Here is a 21,542-nt window from a genome sequence, read left to right on the forward strand (position 1 = left end):
TAATGTTCAGGCTGGCTCCTTATTCACTGTGCCAAGTTGACTCTCCTGTGTCTGAGTCTTATGATTGAGTTCAAAAAGTCAGTTTCCAAAATTAAGTAAGCTTAGCCAGACAGCAATTTCTGTGAAAAAATTGTGAGGGCTTTAGTGGAATGCAAGTTCAGTGATTCAATACTGCTATATACACAGAGAGAGAGAGACAGACAGAGACAGAGTTTCCACCAAAGCAAAAACAAATGAAGAGACTTAACTTGATGACTTCAAAGTGTGTGTGTGTTGTGTGTGTGTGGGGGGAAGGAGGGTTATTACCATCAACAATCATTTGAAGGATGCTTGAAGAAGAGAGATGGGAATTTAGACTTGTTCTGCTTGGTCTCTGGGGGCTGAACTGGGGGCAGGAGGTGGAAGCTCCCAAGAGACAGATTTAAGGGAGAATTTAACAATGATCAGTGCCCCAGAGTAAAATGGGCTGTTCTGGGCACCAGGGAGCTCCTCATCACAGCAATCAGATCTGCAGGCTATCTTAAAGAGAAACCTTGATCAGTTGAATAAGCACATGTCAGTGATGTTCTGGGTGGGACTTTTTTTCTGACTGTGATTTATTGTTCTTTTTCCTCTGCTATTTTTTTCCTCTGTTTTTTTCCCTAATTATACAGATAAATCTTTCTCCTCTCTCCTTCAGTCTGGTTTTCTATCTTTGCTTCCCTATGCTTTTCTCCTTTTTCTTTCTTCAGTCTCTCTGTTTCTGGTTTTATCTCTTTCCTTTTTCTGCTCCTGCCCTTCAGAGTCTCTATTGCTTTATCCCCATCTGTGTGTCTCACCATCTCTCTGAATTTTCTCTTTAGCTCAAAGCACGGTTTTTCTCCTCTTCTCTCCTTTTACTTGTGACTCTATTATCATTCCCTTATGCCATAGTTCCCTGTCAGTAGATTTGGGTTTCAGAAGAAAGAGAAAGGTCTCTCTTCTGGCTAAGCTGGGTGCCAGAATACCCTCCCCTTCCCCAGGCTACTCTATGGCCTGTGACCCCGGGCGTCATTGGAGCTCTCTAGTCCTAAGTTTCACCATGACATCAGGGACTGGAATGTTTGTGCTATACATTTCATGCCATCATACACTGCCTCCCCCCATGCTTCCTAGGGTGGGAGAGGGCAGAAGGTCTCCATCTCTGATGAATTGCAGCGGAGGCTCTGGACCAGATCCTGGAGCCTCCTCTGTCAGCTTAGGGTGTTGAAGGACCAGACGGGACAGTCCCAAGTCCAGCCTCCTCCCCACCCCACCCCCTTCCCAATGCCCAAAGGATGAAGTCACCAGCCTGGCTAAGGCTTTTTTGGGAAACATGTACCCTGGAGTGAGGAGGGGGGAGAGGGAAGTCCAAAAATGGTGATACCCCTCATCCCTGCCCAATCACTTTTTTCTCCTTTCACTCTGCAAGTCTCTCTCTCTTCCTGCTGGTGTATTATAATCTATCTGTCCTTATTCCTCACTAGTTCGGCCTCCATTATCTCTCATCTTGACTCATTCTCCCCTGGTGTGCTCTTTCAGTCTCTTTTCTCACCCTTTTTTTTCTACTTTTCACTGCCCCTCCCCATCATCTCAGACATCTCATTGGCTCCATTTCGGTCTCCCCCCTTCCCTAGGCAATTCTTTCTTGTCTTCTAAGCCCAGATCATGCCCAGTCTCTGTTCACATTTTGGTTACTCCTCCTCCTCTGCTTTTCTTCCCATTGGATCATCATTGGATCCTTTTTCTGTCTGGAATGATCCCACCTGCCTCTGTCTGTCTGTTCTCCACCATTCTGGGCAGCTCTGGGCAAATTCTTTTTCTAGGACACAGCTCTGAATCGGTCTTGCCCTGTCCTGCCCTGGAAGTGGGCATGTTCCCAAGAGTCAATTTCTCTTCTCTTCTTTGTCTCCTTTCTCTTTCCCTTCCAGATTGACCAATTTTAATCTTTCCCTATTTCTTCCCCTGGACTTTCTACCACTTGCTCTTTTTTCTCTCTCTCTCTTGTTCTCTGATTCCTTTCCCTTCTCAGCTCCTACCACTTAATTTAGGGAGGAGTTGTTTTTCACAAATCTAAGTTTCATCAACAATAAGCAGAGTTAAAAAAAAAAAAAACACTCAACAACAACCAATAAGCAGAGAATTCTAAGGACTCTCCCATTTCATTATCTGTCTGGTACCCAGTCATCCTTGTCTTCCCCTCCCCTTCTGCCAGGTGTGTGGTTCTGACATGTGCACACAGGGGTCACTGACAGAGAGCGGTCACATCTCCTCAGAAAAGCAGAATTAAGAAGAGGGAAATGAAGGGAATGAGGGAATAAGCTCTATAGAGTGGCTACTAGTACTGTGAATATCATCTCTTTTAATTTTCATAACGGCCTAATGGGATATGGGTATGGTAATCACACACACCCCATTTTACAGCCAAGGAGCTTCAACACTACCTGATTTTCTTATCCCAACCCCCATACTGTGCTCTCCCCCACCCCAAGCTGGAAAGTAAAAAATCATCCAGAGACACAGAAAATTGAAGTTGGGAGGGACTTTAGAGACCTTTTATTTGGACTCCATCATTGAAAACTTCAGAGAGAAGAAAATGCTTATCCAAGATCACACTGCTGGAAAGGGCTTATCCAAGATCAGTCAGTAGAAGGATCAAGGTATAATAATAATAATAATAATAATAATAATAATAATAATAATAATTAATAACAATAATGATGATGGCTAATATTTATGTAGTGCTCTAAAATGTGCAAAGCACATTGCAAGTATTATTTCTGGTGATCCTCACAATAACACTGGAACGTGGGTATTATTATTAAACCCATTTTACAGATGAGGAAATTGAGGTAGATAGAGCTTAAGTGGTTTCCCCAGGATCACCCAGCTAATAAGTATCTGAGGTCAAGGTCCAGAATTTTATGCACCAAACCACGTGGCTGCTTTAGGATGGTATAGACCTAGATTACTATATTGGATCCTGGAGGAAGTGGGGTGTAGAGAGGGGAATGTTTGATTCTCTAGAGACTTTGGGAGAATGAACTCCAGCCAGCTGTATAATTAGATTTGTAGAACTGTATAGATTCCTTGGAAGGCAGGGAAGCACAGGGAGTGGGGGTGGGGAGGAAGTTGTTGACTCACTAGGAAGCCTAAGTTCCTGCCCCTTTCAGGGAGTCTTTGCACTCTTAAATCTGGTCTCAAAAGAGAGAAGGCAGGAAAATTGTCTTGATTATTTGTCTTTCCCCTCTCTGAATTGTCTGGTTCACTTCTTCTCTGGTCAATGACAGTGTGAAAGAGATGCATCCTAGTCATACGAGAGGTAGATCTAAGTGCTGGAGGAGCTCCGGGTTTGGGTTCCTAAGCCTGGGTGTAACTTGGGGTAAAGTCCCTCTCTGGGGGTTCCCTTCTTGGTAAAATGTAAGGATTGGGCCAGATAGTTTCTAAGGTCCCGTCCCTCTCTGACAGTCCATGAAGCTGTTCTCTTTAGGCCTGGAGTCTCTGTAAAGAGTAAGAAGAAGGCTGCGAGAAGCTTGTCCCTGTAAGCAGAGTAGGCGTTAATGTTGACAGATGAGCTGAGAAGGGAAGTCCCTGGGGATGGAAGGGTTGTGGGAACTGGCTAGGATATGTATAGAGAGATCCTCCCTGCATTGGAAGGAGGGTGGGACAATACTGGGGGCACAGGACAGGGGGCAAGGGGAGGGAGTTTGGGGGGAGCCAGGGTAGAATTCCTGGGAGTTTTGTTTGAGAGACTAAACATTCTCCTGCCCTAGAGGGGTATGTGGGATGTGGGGGGGGGGGGGAGAGACAGCAGCAGCCAGGGTCAGGGCTGGGCCGAGTTCCTGGAAGGGAAAGGAGGGGTGCTGGGTGGGGGAACCTGATCTGACTGAGGGCTGAGGGAGGGGGGTGGAGAAATGACTTCCATGTGTGTGCATCGGTGGCCCAGGATAATGAGATCCACATGTTGCTGGCTTGCTTGAATGCCCGCCCTCCTTGGCTCCAGTCCCTCTTCTGTTCAGCCTATAGAGACTGAGATGTCTGTGGCTCAGTTTCCCACCAGGGACTCTGCTCTGAGGTGGGGACAGATAACACTGAGCCAAAAACCCCCAAGGGGGGGTTCCTGAAGGAGGAATCAGATGGGCACACACACACACACACACACGCACGCACACACACACACATACACACACACCTCTTCTACATGGTCTGGAGACCAAGAAGACCATAACACTAGAGAAAATCTTCCATCTGAAGACCTCAGGAAAACTGAAGAAGAAAGGAGGAAACTGAGTCAGAGAAGGGTTAAATAAAGAAGAGAATGAGGAAAACCAAGAGGAGAAATTTAGGAGCTTCCTAGGATAGTCTGACAGAAGATGAAGAGAAGATGAGAGAGAGAACAGAATCTGAGGCTTGTTCCACATTGGGCATTACAGCCCTGATGAACACAGAATGCTGGGAATGGTGTGTGTGTGTTGGAGGGAGTTTCAGGACAACATATGACAGCTGGAGCCCAGCAAGAGTGAAAGAAGTGATGGCTATGGGCATAGTGCCCACTGAGGCTGAGAGAAGACAGCTGCTTCCCTCTCGGGCCCCCAAGCATTATGGGCAGAAGTCATTCCAACCAGCTCCCTGCCTCCAAATGGCTCCTTCGAGGGAGTGGGGGGTGGGGGGGAAACCTGCTGTGACACTGACCGTCTCTTCTGTGGTGATCTCCCGACGGCTCCGGCTGCCCAGCACCCAATGGGGGGTGACTGGCTCTCCAAGGGGAAGTCCTGGGAGGGGGATACAGAGCACAGGGTGAGGGGAGATTCCTGAGAGATGACTAGGGCTGTGGTGAAAGTACAAAGGCCCAAATTGCAGCAAGAAGGACTGAGGTTTGACACCAACAAAGATTTCTCCACTGGAAGAAGGTGGCTGGTGGGAGAGGAGGGAGGAGAGGGAAAGGAAGGAGAAAGGGGAAGCCCACAAAGAAAGGGAGTGTTGTCTCCTCTCTCTCTCTCTCTCTCTCTCTCTCTCTCTCTCTCTCTCTCTCTCTCTCTCTCTCTCTCTCTCTCTCTCTCTGATGAAAACAGGAGAAAGGTGTAGAGGGACAAAAACATGAATAGAGAAAAAGGAGAAAACATTAAGAAAAAAGAGGGGGATAGTATGATCATTATCTATTACCAGATTGTGCTTAATTTGTGTTTGTTTGAATGAACAAATGAATGAATGAATGGAGTTCGGGAGAAGGGACAGCAGGCTTAGTGGCAGCGGGTGGCTGATCGAGCCCTTGGGGCTCTGGGATATCCCTCCCTTCCCCACCTCCATGGCTCTGGAGGAAGGATCTCGAGGAAAGCTAACACAGGTCACTTGGTAGATGGCAGAGGGAATAGGAAGGAAGGGACAAGGATCAACAAGCATTTTTAGTCCCAATCTCTCCCACAAAAGAAAAACTGATCAACATTCCTGACTCCAAGTCTTGGCCTGACAGAGTCACAGAGATGTGGAGAGATACATGAGGATCTGGCTGAGAGACAGACAGACGGAGACATTGGGAGCATGGGACACAGAAAGTCAGTCCCAGAAATAAGGAAACACTAGGGGGGAGAGGAGGGGAAAGAGAAGGGAAGAGAGAGGGAGAGAAGGAGATAGAGACAGAAAGATAGAGAGAAACAGACAAAAAGAAGACAGAGAATCAGAGACAAAGAGGTAAAAAGAGACAAAGTGAGAAGAAGGAGGGAGAGAAGGGGGAAGGAGAAAAAGAAGATATCAGACAGAAAGAGACAGAGAGAAAGACAGAATATAAGGAAAGGAAGGAGGGAGACAGAGAAGAAAGGACAGAGGAGAAAAGGGAGGGAGGAAGACAGGAGAGGGAAAGGGAGATTAGAGGAGAGAGAGAGGGAGGGGAAAAGGCAGAGAGACAAAGAAGAGGTGTAAAGAGAGAAAAAGAAGGAGGAGGAGAAGAGGAAGAAGAGAGGAAAAGGAAGGCAGAAAGAAAGGGAGAGAATCAGGGAGAGAAAGACAGAGAGAGGAAAGAAGAAGAAAAAGAAGGAAGGAAGAGGCAGAGAAAGGGAGGATTTCAAAGAGAGAGAAACAAAAAGAGAATGGAGAGAGAAGAGACTGAGAAAAGAAATGAAATTCACAGAGAAGGAAAGACAGAGATAGAGATATACAGAAATAAATACAGAGATATAGAAAGGGAAACAGAGACAAGTTGAAAGAGAAATATTGAAAAAGACACAGAACCAGGTAGATAGCCCCTTGAAGGGGGAAGGGACTCAGAATTCAAAGCCCTGAGGAAAGGAAACTCTAGCATCCCTAACTGGAGATTAAGGCCATCCCCCTGCCTCCACACCACATTGCCCTCACTCAGCCCAGACCAAGTCCCAAATCTTGCCTGTCTCCACCCTAGGCCAAGTTTACCCCCTCCTCCCCAGGGGAAGGAGCAGCTGCTCCAGATGTGGGTGGAGGAGGGGTCTATATGGCTCTTAATTCCCTTTTGTGCCTCTCACTTCCCCTCCCCAAGTTGTTTATAGCCTGGGAGCCCATGTCATAATCAGAGGGAAAGGGAGGTTCGGGCCTGGACCCCCCTCAGTTGGGGAGGGGGGAGAAGAGAAGTAAGTTAAGAGGGTTCCTGGTGAGTCATAGGAGAAAGGAAGTTACTCAGCAGGCCAAAATGCCTGGAATCTTTACTCTTTTGGGGTTTAGCCTCTATAAATCCCACCAGCTAAACCTCTATCCATCTGAGTCCTCCGACTGACCCACAGAGCCTGATGGGCCCTCAAATGCTGTGGTGCCTGTGGTCCAGTATCCAGTCTGAGACAGAGCTAGTGGACTTGAGGAGGGAAACATGGGTGTGGTAGAAAGACTCCTAAATTTGAGACCTCTGCAGGATTCGACACTATAAATCACGTTCTATTCTTGGATGCCCTCTTCTTTCTGGGTTTCTATGGCATTGCCCTCTTGGTTCCCCTATACGTCTCACCACTGCTCCTCAATCTACTTTGCTAGCTCATTGTCCAGATCGTAGCTCCTTATGGGGGATCCCGAGCCCCCCTCTGCTTCTGCTTCTGGCCCTACCAACAACCACAGCTTCAGTTATCATCTCTATGCAGATAACAGTCACAGCTGCATATCCAGACACATTCTCACTCTTCAGATCCAGTCTTTCACCACCAACTGCCAAATGGACATTTTGAGCCAGATGTCCCAAAGGATCTCCAACTCAACACAGCCGAAGCTGCAAAACATGTCTTGGTCCGTATCTCCTGAGCCTCTAGCAACCCGTCTCCTGTCCCTCCAGGCACCTAGCTAGAAAAGAGGCACAACGTCTTCCATGATGTCCCCATGACTACCGAATCAAGCCTAGTGTCTGGGTTTTACAGTTGAAGCTGGGAGCACTCACCCAATTGTCCAAGAATCCTAATGATTAGGATCTTTGGGATGCTGGACTGCATGCAAAGCCCAGAAATACCACATGGCCATGCCTAGAATCTCATCTGGAATATTAGATCCTCTCTGGGGCCTGAGTTTCTAGAAGTGGCCTCCAGGGGAAAAGGATAGCCTGGCACCTGAATGGTAATCTGAAGCTAGAAATGTCCATAGTACCCAGAACTACACTGCCAGGCAACAGTCACTCAGATGGACTGACATTTTTGAGGACGGAGGCCAGTCTGGGAACCTTTTTAGGAGGGAAAGTAGGGTTAAGAAAAGGATCAAAGGGAAATGACTTTTGTCAATCTTCAGTGGTTTGTTGAACCTTCTTCCCATTTCACCTGGCCCCATTCCTCCAAAGATTTAGGAGCCTCTTGGAAAGTCCCCCATCTCCAGGAAGGCTTCCCTGGTTGAAAGGGTCACCATCCTCCCTCAAGTCCAAGATAGTATTTGACTCTGTCTTCTCTTAAGTTGCTCCCTACTTCCCTAGGGCACAAACCTCACAGCTCAAAAACTGTGGGAAGGAGGGGAGACGTCCCACCCACCTTGGGCATGTGGGGTTGATTCAAACCAGGCTTCTCTACAAAATAAACTCTGAGGTTGTCTCAGCTTATCTCCTCACATCAACCGCCTCATTCTCACACAGGAAACTCATAAAACTCCCGGGGCCTAGTCCAAGGCTCTGTGGCTGCTCCCTTCCCCCATAACCTCATCTCCTTAAAGAAGGAATTCAGAGCAGGCTCAGTCTGAAGCCCCTCCCCACCTACATCCCAAGTGTCTCCCTGCTCTCAGTATACAGAGCAGAAAAGGAAATGGGGGGGTTGGGTGAGGATTGGCCTCTGCAAGACTGAAGCTCAGGTTTCCTGACCCCACCTTCTCCTCAGCTAAACTCTGGTTCTCCAGCCTTTTCACTAAGCCCTCATCATTTCACTGGTCCCCAATCCTTTCACTGAACTTCCATCCTCTCACTGAATCTTGATGCCCTTAGTGAACCCCTAGCCTTCTCATTGAACCCTTATCCTCTCAATGACTCTGCATCTCATTGATTCCCTTGCTAAGCTCTTATTCTCTTATTGAATTCCCACCCTCTCACCAATCCCTTTTTTATAATAGCTTCCTAACTGATTTCCTGTATTTACTTTCTCCCCTCCAAAATGTATCTTACTTATTGGACCCAGTCACTCCGAAGCTCAAAAACCTCCAATGGCTCCCCAATGTCCACTAAAGAGAGCAGAAACCCCTCACCCTGCTGATCAATAATCTCTACACTCAGATTACTCTATGACTTTCTAGCCTCGATAAACACTGCTTTCCTTCACACATTTTGTATTTCAACCAAAGGAAATGACCCTCCATCTCCTGTTATAGTCCTAGCCTCTCTTATTTCAGTGCCTCTGTATTACCATCCCCCACACCATAATGGACTTCCCCCCTCACCCCAAGTTCTGAATCTCCATCTGTCGAAATCTTTCACTTCCCTCAAGACTCTGCTTCCATCTCCTCCATGAAGGCAGCTCTAAGCATTCTCAGTGGGGTATTTTCTAGCCAGTCAAGGAAAGAGACAGAGGCACAGAGACAGAGAGGCAGAGAATGAGAGACAGAGAGAGAAGAGAGACAGAGAGACAGAGAGGAGAGACAGAGACAGAGAGAGACAGAGACAGAGACAGAGACAGACAGGAGAGAGAGAGAGTATGTGTCTGTTTTATGGGTTAGAGGTGGGGAGGAGGTTAATTATACCCATTATACATGCCTCTAACAACAAACATTTGTCAAGTGCCTATTATGCGCCCAGCGTGGTATTCGGCATTGAGGAAACAAAACTGCATCCATCCATGATTCCTCCGGGCCCCCCACCCCCACCCCCACACTCTGTCCCTATCACTACATCAGATCATACTAATTGATGTCTAACTCACGTTGCCCTTATTTGGGTGTATGTTCTTTGAAGGCAGAGACTGTTTTTGTTTTTGTGTTCCAAAGCCCAAGCCCATGGCCTTTTATGTGGTCCAGGGATGAGATTTCACCACATAAGAAACTCGCCCGATGCAGATCAGCAACTCGCTATTCTCTGAATTATAGGGGCGGAGAGCCTGCTGGAGCACAGAGTGGTTATGGGATTTGCCTCGGATCACAGAGCCAGCGTGCATGTAAGATGGAACTTAAATCCAGGTTTTCTGACTTTGAGCTCAATTGCTTATCCATTATGTTTTTCATAAGTTAAAAAAATGTCAGATTGAATTGGCCAAGGCCTCCATGCCAGAGGTATATGGGGGTGGGCCAAGTATAACATCCAGGAACAGCAATCAGGAATTTATAGAGAGGACTAAGGAGAAGGGAAAAGATGAAAGATTATTCACGAGGAAGAGAAGACTTGGTTGGGTGAGGGGAAAGTCTGCCGTCCCCCATCCAATCCGAGAGAGTAAAGTAAAGGAAGAAGCAGGGGAATGGCTAGAGATCGAGAAGAGTCCAATTCAAAAGAAACTTTTGAACTACAATGATGGGAATGAAAAAATGGAAAATGATCTAGTTCCCTTCTTAAAGAAGATCCAAACAATCAACAAGCTTTTATTAAATGCTTATTATGTCTGTACAAGACATTGTGCTAGGACCTGAGAGAGATACAAGGGCAAAAACAAAACCGTGTCGGCCCAAGGAGCTTCCATTCTAACTAAGAAGACAACATGTACAAAGCAAGTCATAGAAAATAAATACAAGAGGATTTTGGGGGAGTGGAGTGAGGATGCCGGAGTTTCTAATCTGACAGGAGAGGGATTGGAAGGGGTGATGTCCTATATACATGGACCCGAATATGATTTCAAGTGGAATTGGAGCAGAGCAAAGGAGAAATACAGAGACCATGCTGGGAGAAAAGCCAAGCATACCAAGGAAGGACACACAGCAGAGCCCAGGAAGAAAAGAAGAGAAACATAGAGAATAAGATGGTTACAGGGACCTAAGAGCTGAGCTGCATCATTCTACTACCTGAGCACCTCCTCCATACAGGAGCCTGAACTCCCATTTTTACTCAAAAGACATCCTCATTTTGATTATAATTTCTGTGTTCTATTCAAAAAGGGTGTCCAGTATGTCTTCTGGGCACTGCTCCCTAGAAAAGAAGGACTCAGGAAGTGCCAAGCCCTACATAAGGCTTCAAAATGGATCTGTCAAAGTCTTTTGGAGGTACCCTGTTTCCCAAAACTAACACCCAGAATGCAAGCTGTGTCCTGAACTTAGTGTGCCCATAATCCTTTGCGGCTCTGGATGACCTTGCCCTCCGGCACTGTGTACTGCTTTGACTAGCACCAGATATACACTGACAGAATTTTGGTTTTAGCTCCTCCTATTTCCCAGGGACCTGAGAGCCAATATCCATTACCTCTCTTGACATACTCACAATATTCCACTCCTATTCCTGTCACAGAATTCTGGTTCTATACCCTGCAGAGTAATCACAATGCCCTGCTTTGTGCAGCCCTGACCATCCACAGGTTAGAGGTCAGTTCTGGTCTGGTTGACAGACCCAAAAATCATGCTGCTGTCTGGTAGGAAAAAAAGAGTCCACTCCAACTCTAATTCACTATGGTTCTTCCCCTGTGAGTCTTAGTTTTTCCCTCTGTTAAATGGATATAATAAACCCTACCTTTCGTCCTTGCATCTGGCATGAGGATCATATAAGAAAATAAATAGAAAACCTGTGTTATTGTTATTATTATCACCTTCATAATCATCTAAGTTGGGATCAACACAATTGGAGATATGAAATGCATGGTGCATTAAAAAGAGCCCTAGATGAGGAGATCAGAGACCTGAATTCTAGTCCTCCTTCTACCCATAACAAATGAACTGTGTAACCTTTTTCAGGAGGAGCTAGGTGGCACACTGGGTAGAGTGCCAGGGCTGCAGGCAGAAAGTTCAAATCCTACCTCAAATATTACTTGCAGTGTGACCCTGTGCAAATACCTTAACCCAGTTTCCCTCAGTTTCCTCATATGTAACAGAAGCTGGAGAAGAAAATGGCAAACCCTTCCAGTATCTTTGTCAAGAAAACCACAAATGGGGTCATGAAGATTCAGACATGGCTAAAATGACTGAAAAATCTTGGGCAAAATGTTTCTCTTGGTTTCAAACTCTTCCTCTTTAAAATGAAGGGATTGGACTTATCTAGAACTATTGGAACTCACTAGGGAGTCCACAGAGATTTCAGTTAGTCAGTCAAGAAACATATATTAAATATTTACTATGTGTTAGGCACTGTGCTAAGTGTCAGGGCTACAAAAAGAGGCAAATGACAGTTCCTGTCCTCAAGGAACTTACACCATGAACTTGGATGTAATTTTGATAATTTTAATAATAATTTAACTTCGTAATTAATCATGTTTCCCTTATAATACAATGGATTTTATTTTGTGCATTTAAGAACAATATTCTGAAAAAAGGCCCTTAGGCTTCACTTTATTGTCAAAGGGGTCCATAAAATATAGTTAAGAAGATTCCCAAGGTTCCTCTCAACTCAGATATTCTGTGTACTTTGAGGTCATGTAGACATGAACCTTTTCATAATCCTCCGCATTTAGAACTCTCTTCTGGTAAACAGGAACCAACATATTAGAATTCCACAGGTGACACAGACTTGAAGAGTCCTCAGAGATCTCGCTACCCACTTCCCAACCACAACAGCCTCAATTTTGCACATATTTTGCTCCCCTGCCCTCAGCAGTGCACTGGGGGAGGGGAAGAGGCACTAGGGAGCTTATGGGTAACAGATATCGCTTGGAGGGTCTGGCCCTTCTCCCAAATCACTTTCCACCTCCAATGTCCACATCTGGCAGGAAGAGTGTGTCCCTCCCTTGTTCCCAGGGGCTTTAACTGAGCAGGGGAAAAAGGAAACATATACAGGGACCCAAGAGAGATGGAGAGATTCAATGAGAGGGAGAAACAGAAAAACTAAACAAAAACTCTAGAAGCCCAGGGGCAGAGAGACATCAATCCTAACCAAGGAGAAATGACTAGTAAAAGGAATGGGGATGGGAGAAATGAGAAAGGAGAACAAGTCCAGTCACCTGAATCCTAACCCAGTGGGTCCTGTTTGGACCCAGAAAATTCAAACTTCCCTCCAAAAACCAAGGCCTAGAGAATAAAAAAGACTGTAATTTCCCAGCAGCGGTTTTCTGTCAGGAGGGGATTGAGGCCAGGCTCCGGAAAGCCTGGGGGAGGAGGAGGGGGAGTGCTGGGGATGTGGGAAATCGACCCCCTGAGCAATGACTTCATTCGATTCTCCTTGGGAAGTGACAGGAGGGAGGGAGAGAAGCTAGGAGAGGAAGGGGCATCCCCAGATCATTCCCAGGCTCCACCAAGGCCCTTGGGGCTCTCAGCCCTAACCTCTGACCCTCTCTCCCTCCCCCATCCGGTTGGACAGGGGTGGAAATGGAACTCCAGGAATGGGGGAGGGACTGACTATAAGGGAAGACCCTCGAGCCTGGACTTTCAGCACCAACCTCCTTACTTATCTCTAGGCCTGAATTCAGTCTTTCCCCATCCAGCCTTGGCTTGAATATGGCCAGAGTCATCTTCCTAAAACATAAATATGATCCTCTCTCTCTGTTTAAAACTCTTATAGGGTAAATAGAATTATACACAGGGTGTATAATTTGTTCAAGGCCAAACCAGAGACTAAGTGGCAGGGCTGAGATTTGAACCCAGGACCTCTGACTCCAAATCTAGCTCATTTTATATGATATCCAGAGGTGGTGATTGTTGTGGTTTGTCCTTCATTCTTGAAGAGAACCATGACTTCAGGGAGGGAATGTCATGACATGCAACTCAATTGGATTGAAATGAAGGAGGCTGGACAAGGTCACCTGCCTCACTTTCCCCTCCAGAGCCATCTGGGTCCAGTGGCCAGATATAGATCAGAATGGCTGGAGATGGCTCTGGAAGCAATGGGAGACCTTGCTGAAACTGGTTTCAGTTTGAGTGAGACAACACCCATTCTGTGATTAAAGCTGGGTAGCAATTCTCATACTGCTGCTGGCTCATCCAAGCTTGGGAGCTTAAAATTTGCTTCAACCCCCTCTCCCCCTTTCACTGAGGAACCTCAGTTCCAGAGAAGGGAAGGAAGTCACTTGGCCAAAATCACACTGGGAAGATCATGAGCTGATTGAGGTTGGAAGGGACCTTAGGAATCATTCAGTCCAACCCCCTCATTTTAGACAAGAAGAAACTGAAATCCAAAGGTTGGACAGGCAGTAAATTTCAGAGGAACCCAGGTTCTCTTAATTGAGTCCAGTCCAGTTTCCATACTGCCATGCTGCCTCTGAGCTTCATCCTGACTCTGCTATGGGCTTAATGGGAGACTTGGTCTTTGATTTTGGGTACCTTGGATAAGACTACATGGAGATCCCTCTCATCAATCTCACTGCTTCAATTACCCATCTTCATGCAAGAAATAACAATAGATATTTATTATATACTACTACATATGGAGCATCACATTAGGCTCTGTACAGATTTGGGATTCCGCATTTACAAGACTGGGGAGTCTTGTTAAACCTCACACAAGCCAGTCACTTCTTCATATTGACTTAGAAAACCACATATTAATATTATGTATGTTCTATTTCACTTTTGATTTGTTAAATATTTTTCAATTACAGTTTAATCTAGTTTCTTTATACTTGGGAGTGTTGCTGGCAGCGTATTTGACAAATCTGTGTAGATATATCCCAAACTTAAAATTTCTAGCTTCCTGAGCTTTCTTACAAGCTCTAGTTTTCACTGACTGCTGCATATCTCTAACTGAAAGTCTTGTAGAACCTTTAGTCTCAGGAGATCCCAAACTTAAGCCATCATCATCTCTCTTAGATCTGCCCCCTCCCTCAAACTTCTCTATTTTTGTGGAGAACACTAACATCCTCTTAGTCACTCAGCCTCAACTCTTCCTTCAGGTCATAATTGACTCTTCCCTCCTTCTCAGCCTTCACTTCTCCTTCCCCTCACTCCCATCCAATTAGAAGCCAAATCCTGTTTATTCTGTTTTTAAGTTTTTTTTTAAACTGTCTCCTCTTCTCCACTCACACATTTTCCTCCCTAGTTAAGTCCACAATACCTCTTGCACAGATGAGTGTAATAATGTTCTAAATGGTTTCTTTGCCTCTCATGTCTATCTTTTAAAAATCTTTCAAAATAATTTCCCTAATATGCAAGTCTTAACAAAGGGGATTCTCTACTTTAAAAATGGATAAAACACAAATATTTTAGTCTGGCATTCAAGTCCCTACACAATTTTACTCCTATCTAACTCTTTTCTTTTGGTTAGACAACCAGAGTTAAATGAGTGATCCAGGATCACTTGGCTAGTGTCAAGTATCTGAGGCTGAATTTGAAGACAGGTCCTCCTTATCTCAGAGTTGGTGCTCTATCTACTGCCCCACATAGCTCCCTCTTTCTAATCTATCTTTTACATTTTTTTAAAAGTTGTAAAAAATATTTTAAAAGTTTTAATGTTTTTTTTTGGTTTTGTATTATGGTCATTTTTGTAATTACTGTTCCTCTCCTCTTCCCTCTTGAAACTGAATCCTCTCCTGAAACAAAGAAAAAACATTTAAGCAAAGACAGAGTAACCTCAACTGATAAACATTCTATCCTAGTAGTCTCTAGATTTCATAATCTGTTGTCTGAGTGCATCATTGGTTTTTCAGTTAGTAAGTTGTTTCCTTTTAGCTATTTTTCATTTACACTGTTGCATTTTGCATATTGTTCTTTGTGTTCCCTTTACTACTCTATATTAGCTCATGCAAGTTCCCCCAAATTGATCTGAATTCTTAGCTGACATTTCTTAAAATACAAAAACATTTCTTTGAATTCCCTGGTACACTTTATTCAACCAAGTTCTCATCAATAGGCTTACACTTTTGTTTCCAGTCCTTTGCTTCCACAAAAGCACTGAGAATGATTATTTGAATATAGATGGAAAACTCATTTTTCTCTTTGTCCTTGTTGGAGTATACGTCCAGTAATGGGATCAAATGCACATTTAGTCACTTTACATAATATGCCAAATTGATATCCAGAAAAGTTGCTATAATTCAGAGTTCTATCAATTGTATATTAGTGGGCCTATTTTTCCACAGACATTTTCATGTCTTTTTTCCTCTTAATATTTGACAATTTTCACAGTGTGATTTATTATATTTATTTTATTTATTATTTAGAAATATAAATAATATAAATATAAAGAAATATAAATAATATTTATTATAAATTAAATTAGAATTTAATTTGCACTAGTAATTTGGAGCATGTTTCATAAGGTCATTAGAGTGGCATTTTTTAAAAACTGTTCTATCTTTTGATCTCTTGTCTATTGAGGAATGGCTCTTGGCCTGATAAATTTGGGTCAGTTCCCTCTGCATTGGGAATATCAGTTTTTTGTCAATGACATTTGGTACAAAAATTTCTTCCAGCCCAATGGTATTTCTTCTCAGTGGGCAACTAAGTGGCTCAGTGAACAGAGCCCTGGACATGGAATAAGAACTCCACTTCCTGTGGAATTCACATCTGGCCTTCAATATTTGCTAGTAAGTCATTTAACCCTTTTCTACATCTCTAATGGTCTTTTTTTTTTTTTTTTTGGTCTTGCCACTGAACCCAGATGACTCTGGAAGACAAAGCAAGGCGAGTGACCTTGCACAGCCCTCCCTCATTTGAATTGAGTTCACTTGCATGTTATGTCATCGCTCTTTGATGTCATTTTGTTTTCGAGAATGAAGGATAAGAAACAATAACCACCTTCTCTTCTGGGTTTATCTTCATTCATTTTATTATGAATCAGTCTCCCTAGTCTTATTTCACATGCCTCCCTTCAAACATTCCAACTTCCAATCAGCTAAAATATTAGCTGTTCTGGCTCCCTCCCTATTTCACATGTCTTCTTCTCATCTCTTCCTGTTAACATTATTCCCTTTTGGAAGGTTCAGCTCAAGGTTTCTATGAAGACTTTCCTAATTTCTCCTTCTCCCTTCCTAGCCCCTGGCTAAAAAAATTCCCCCTTCTAGAATATCCCACAACATTCTACTATTCCTCTTCACTTATCACATTCTAATCTATATGACAATTATTACCATAGCTCTCTTCCACAATCTCTCCCACCTCCAACCTCACTAGAAAGAAATCTCCTGGGCAAGAACCATGCCTTCACTTATATTTGTACCAAGAGTTGTTCAAAGGTCCTGCACAGAGTAGGTACTTTTTAAAAAATTGTTTTATTTATTTTTTGGCTATATACATATATTAACTTTTTAAATTATATATTTCTTAATCATTGAGAGAGAAAAATAAGAACAAAAGGAAAAAATCACAGGAGTGAAAAAAAACTAGGAAAAAGAAGTGAACACAACATGTGATGATTTATTTATATTCAGTCTCTATAGTTCTCTTTCTGGATCCAGATGGCGTTTTCTATCCAAAGTTTATTGGGATTGCCTTGTACAGAGTAGGTACTTAAAAAATGGTTGGTGAGTGAATGAATGAACAAATAGAGATACAGAGAGATAAAGCTGGAGTTAGATTATAGAGTATGTTCAATGTCTGGTTAATGAAAGTGGACTTTATTATTCTTACTCTAATCCTTTGAGAAATCCATGTGGATCCTCACAAAGTTCAGACTTGATGAAAAAAGATCATAGGACTTAGAATTGGAAGAGATATAAGAGATCATCTAATCTAGCCCCACTGTTTTGCTTACTTCACTGGTACATATCACAACCCATTCATATCTTTTCAACTCATGCTACAATTCTTATTCATCATTTCCTCTAATAAATCCTTTATAGGATATCTGCCCAACAAGTTGGAGGCCTTTCTCTGGATTTTTTAAAACTTTGTGGGTGCCACTGTAACACTTAGGCTTTCCATCTGTTATCACTTACTTTCTCCACAAGATTGGTCTATCTCCTCCACTCGGTATTCTCAGTAGAAGGTTTTGCACTACTGCTTGTGTAAAAGTCATTTTTGGCACTATGCTTCCACTTAGTTATGCCCAGATGCTTCTCCCTGGCATTTGAGTCTCCTGCAATTTTGATTTATTGGAAATTGTGATCTTTCACAATTTACAATCATATAACATCACCAGGGGACTATTGTTGAAAAGGTAGATGTTGCTGGGAAAAGCTTGCAGGTTACTGAAAGTACTCAGTAATTTCCCAAAACTGATTCATCCTGCCTTCCTATTCCATTGTTCATCTGAAATACCTAGTCAAAATACACATACTGATGGACTAAGTCACTCTAGGGACTCCCCATCCAACTTGTAAGACATAATTTTGAGAATAGGAATTCTTCATCCATTTGCTGTTTCCTGGTTGGGTTGTTAAATTAATTTCTTTTGAGTGGTTATGTATCTCTTTGAAGAGGCTCTCTAAGATACTAGAATTTGAGGTCATTTCCCCCAAATTGTCTGCAAACCAGATCATCTGGAAGACCTCATCATGTACAGAATGTTTCCATTTGGACTTTGCTCAACACAACACTGACAAATGCCCTTGTTCATCATATATTTCCCTGTTTTATGCCTTGCCATGTGGCAAAGTAGATAGAAGATTGAACTGAGAATCAGAAAGACTTGGATTTGAATCCTGCTTTGGACACTTACTAGCTATATGACCCATAGCATTTTTCTCTATTAGTTTCTTCATATATAAAATGAGAATAATAGTAGCACCTACCTCACAGGATTGTTGTGAGGATCCAATGAGATGATATGTATGGCACTTTGTAAAGCTTTAAGTGATATATAAATATTAGCTAATTATTACCACTTAGCGAGATATAAATATTAGCTAAGCATTACTGGGAATAGCTAATTAGCCATTAAGAGCAGCTGATATGTGGCTAGTATAAACATTAGCTAATTATTACAATAACTAATTAACCCTTGTATTACTAATTATTGGTATTATTAACAATAGTGACCAGAAAGGCTTTGAACAAAGTATTCTGTTGTCTATATCAGAGAGTCTTATATGATTTTGACATCTACATAAGAGACATCTTATTGGAAATTTGCTTTTTTCTAGTGATTTATTTTCATCATTAATGACAGTGGAAAGACAACTATACCCAATGAGCTTTGTGAGAAAAGGAAAATTGGTCTTCAAAAAAATGATATTGTAAAAGGCAGCTAAACCTAACCAAATACATAAGCGGAATCCATACCAGAGACAAAATGATTTTTTAAAGCAGCCAGGAATTAGTTTTCAAGATAATGCAGAGGAGATTTCAAAAGAAAAAAGAAAATCACAGAGTATTATTAATATTCTCTCTCTCTAAGACAAAGAAAGTAACCAAAAAGACATCAGCAATTTCAATTGACAACTTTTCAATTTCTATAATGGTCCATACACAAATCAAAATTATCACTGATGAAAATATGAGAAGAAAACTGGGTGATTTTTTACAGATGATTTTTTTTTTTTTTTGCAATGGACCTCATTAAAAAAAATTATGTAATTAACTGAGCCAGTTTGTTTAATGACTGTCAACTACCAAAAGGAAAAAAATAAGTATTTGCTCAGTGAGAGTAAAACCAGACTTAACATACAGATCCTAGCAACCAGGTTTCTGTTTCTACCACTCTACTGAAACTGCTTTTTCTCAATCTCTCCTGAGCTACTAATTGACAAATGCAACTGGCCTTCTTCAGTTCTCATACTGTTTAGCTTCTCCCAACTTTAAACACTGCTGACTATCACTTCCTGCTGAATGTTTTCTATTCCCTTGGCTTCAGTAACAGCACATTCTCTTGGATTTTCTGACTCTCACCGCTCCCCTATCTTTTCAACGGGTTGCTCATCTTTTACCTTTATTATGGGTGTTTTTTGCTCTGTAGTTAGCCCTCTTATGCCCAATATCTTTTCCTGGGCAATGTTATTCCACTCCATACCTTCAATAATTATTTCTTTGTATTGATTCCCACATCTGTTTTCTGAGCTCTAGACCTAAATATTTAACTCCACATGGGACATCTATACCTAAATGTTCTCCTGGCTTGGTATGTCCCAAACCAAGCACATGATCTTTCTTCACTAAAATTGTTATCCCCTAAACCTTCTCTTCCTTCTGCTATCATGATTTCTATCGGGCATCATCATCATTTTTCCATGTTTGTAACCATGGCATTAAGAGAAAACTCTTCTTCCTCACTTCTTCTATACAATCAATTTCCAAGATCCTTTTGAGTCCATTGTCACATCTCTCTCATCACTGACCCCCAACTTCCCCCAACTACCTCAGTAGAGATCTTCATTACCTTGTCCCTGGACCGTTGCAATATCTTCCCAACAAGTCGTCTTGCCTCTAATTTATCTTCAGTATATTCTTTCTTATTTCTACATAGAATCGTGTCTTTCCTTGACTATACTCTAACCTTAAATAGGTCCTGGTAAAATGAATAATTTACCACACATTTACCATTTTGCACACATTATCTCATTTGAGCCAGGAAACAACCCTGTGAGGATAAATACTGCAGGAATTAGTCTCCTTTTTACACAGGATGAAACTAATGTTCAGTAAGGTTGAGTGATATGGCCATGGTAGGGGTGGGATTTGAACTCAGTGCTTTCTGATTTCTGGTCTGTCCCTATTGTCACTATACCAGAGAACCAGACAAGAAAAGCTTGATTTCTTTTGCTGGACATTCAAGGATCTCCACAATGTGGTGGTCCCCTACCAGACTGCTTTACTTTTTCTCCCAGTTTTTTGGGCTAAGGGCTCTTGTCTTATCTAAACCGGGTATCTCCTGGAGTAATCAATCAGTGTTTGTTCTCTGCTGCCGAATTGTTCTGAGTCCTAAGGTCCCTCTCAGCTCTATCTCCACTCGCCTGCGCTATTTGCGAAGGTCTTTTCCCAGCCCTGACATTCCATGTTCTGTTTCTGAGCCCCTTTCGAGCTCCGTTCTCTGAGTTGGCAGGAGAATCCCAGCCCCAGCCCCAGATGGGATCGTCTTGGCTTTCGACTGACCCAATTCAGAACCCAGATCTAAGCGAGACGGTAAATCTCAGCCTCCGAGTGAGGGAGTCCGCCCCCAGTGCCCAACATCGCGCCTGTCCGGGAGGCAGCGGTTGGAGGTTCCCTTTGGTCCAGGAGCGCCCTGCTCCCTCTGGCCAATCCCACCCGGGTTCTTGCCCTTCTCCTGGCCTCCCAGGCGCCGGCTCCGACCCATTCTGCCCTTCCCCTACTTGGAACCCTTTGGGGACCCTCCCCAAGTGCGTTCCTCCACTGCAGCCCCAGCCACTGCTGACGGGACAAGGATGGATCCCGGACCTCGTTTCCCCTCCCCGATCCCTTCTGCTCGTCCGACCCCTCCTCACCTCTAGGCTCTCGGACCCGGGTCCCGGTCCCCAGCGGAAGGAAGAGGAGGAGGAGGAGTCCCGGGGGCCAGCGGGCTGTCCCAGGGCCCGGCGAGCCCAAGGCCCGGTCCGAGCCCCAGCCCATGCCTGTCCAACTCCAACGCCTCGGCCCCCGCTTCGGTTGTCCCTACCCACTTTGCTCCCCTCCAGCCGCCAGCCCCCGCCCCTTCCCCCTCTTCCCCTCCCTCTTCCATCCCGCCCTCCCTCTCCAGGACTCCCGCCCCCTGCCCGCCTGCCCGCTAGCCCGCCCGGGCTCTTTCCCTTCTCCCTCCCTCCAACCTCCTCCCCTAACCCGCCGCAGCCTCGAACCCCAGCAGGACCCGGCCTCCTTCTCCCCGCCCCTTCCCTCCCTTCTCCGACTCTTCAACCCCGCCCACCCAGCCTAGCCCAGTCCCTAGTCTCAGGCCGGCACCGACCCACCCCAAGCGCCTTCCTTCTTCTCCCGGGTGCTGTCAGGGATCTGGCAGTTATAAGTTACTGAGGCGGCTAGAACCTAGAACTTGGGATCTCAAGACTTAAAGAAGAACAAGCTTCATGTAAAAGGGTTTTTTTTTAAAAAACACGGGATAAAGGAGTAAGGCCTGGAAAGAGAAACTTTCAGAAAAAGAAAACTAAGAACACTTAACTCCTTCCACAGAAGATCCTACTCCGAGGCCCGAGGCCTCCTATGGGGTGTGGGTCATAGATGGAGAAGGAAGGGATTTAAGATACCATATAATCCAGGTT

The 21,542-nt window shown here is 44.0% G+C and overlaps 1 protein-coding gene across 1 annotated transcript in view; it reads right to left on the reverse strand.

Moving 5' to 3' along the window:
• Positions 1-20,962, reverse strand: part of ADAM33 (ADAM metallopeptidase domain 33) — a 34,900-nt gene extending 13,938 nt beyond the window's left edge. The window contains exons 1-2 of the mRNA XM_012552393.3: positions 20,778-20,962; positions 4,690-4,769 (exon numbers count right to left, since the gene is read on the reverse strand). Of these exons, the coding sequence (XP_012407847.1) occupies positions 4,690-4,769; positions 20,778-20,901 (204 nt within the window). The 5' untranslated portion in view covers positions 20,902-20,962. The remainder of the gene's footprint in view (positions 1-4,689; positions 4,770-20,777) is intronic.
• Positions 20,963-21,542: the final 580 nt, after the last annotated feature.

The sequence above is a fragment of the Sarcophilus harrisii genome, chromosome 6 (assembly GCF_902635505.1).
Source record: "Sarcophilus harrisii chromosome 6, mSarHar1.11, whole genome shotgun sequence".
Lineage (NCBI taxonomy): Eukaryota > Metazoa > Chordata > Mammalia > Dasyuromorphia > Dasyuridae > Sarcophilus > Sarcophilus harrisii.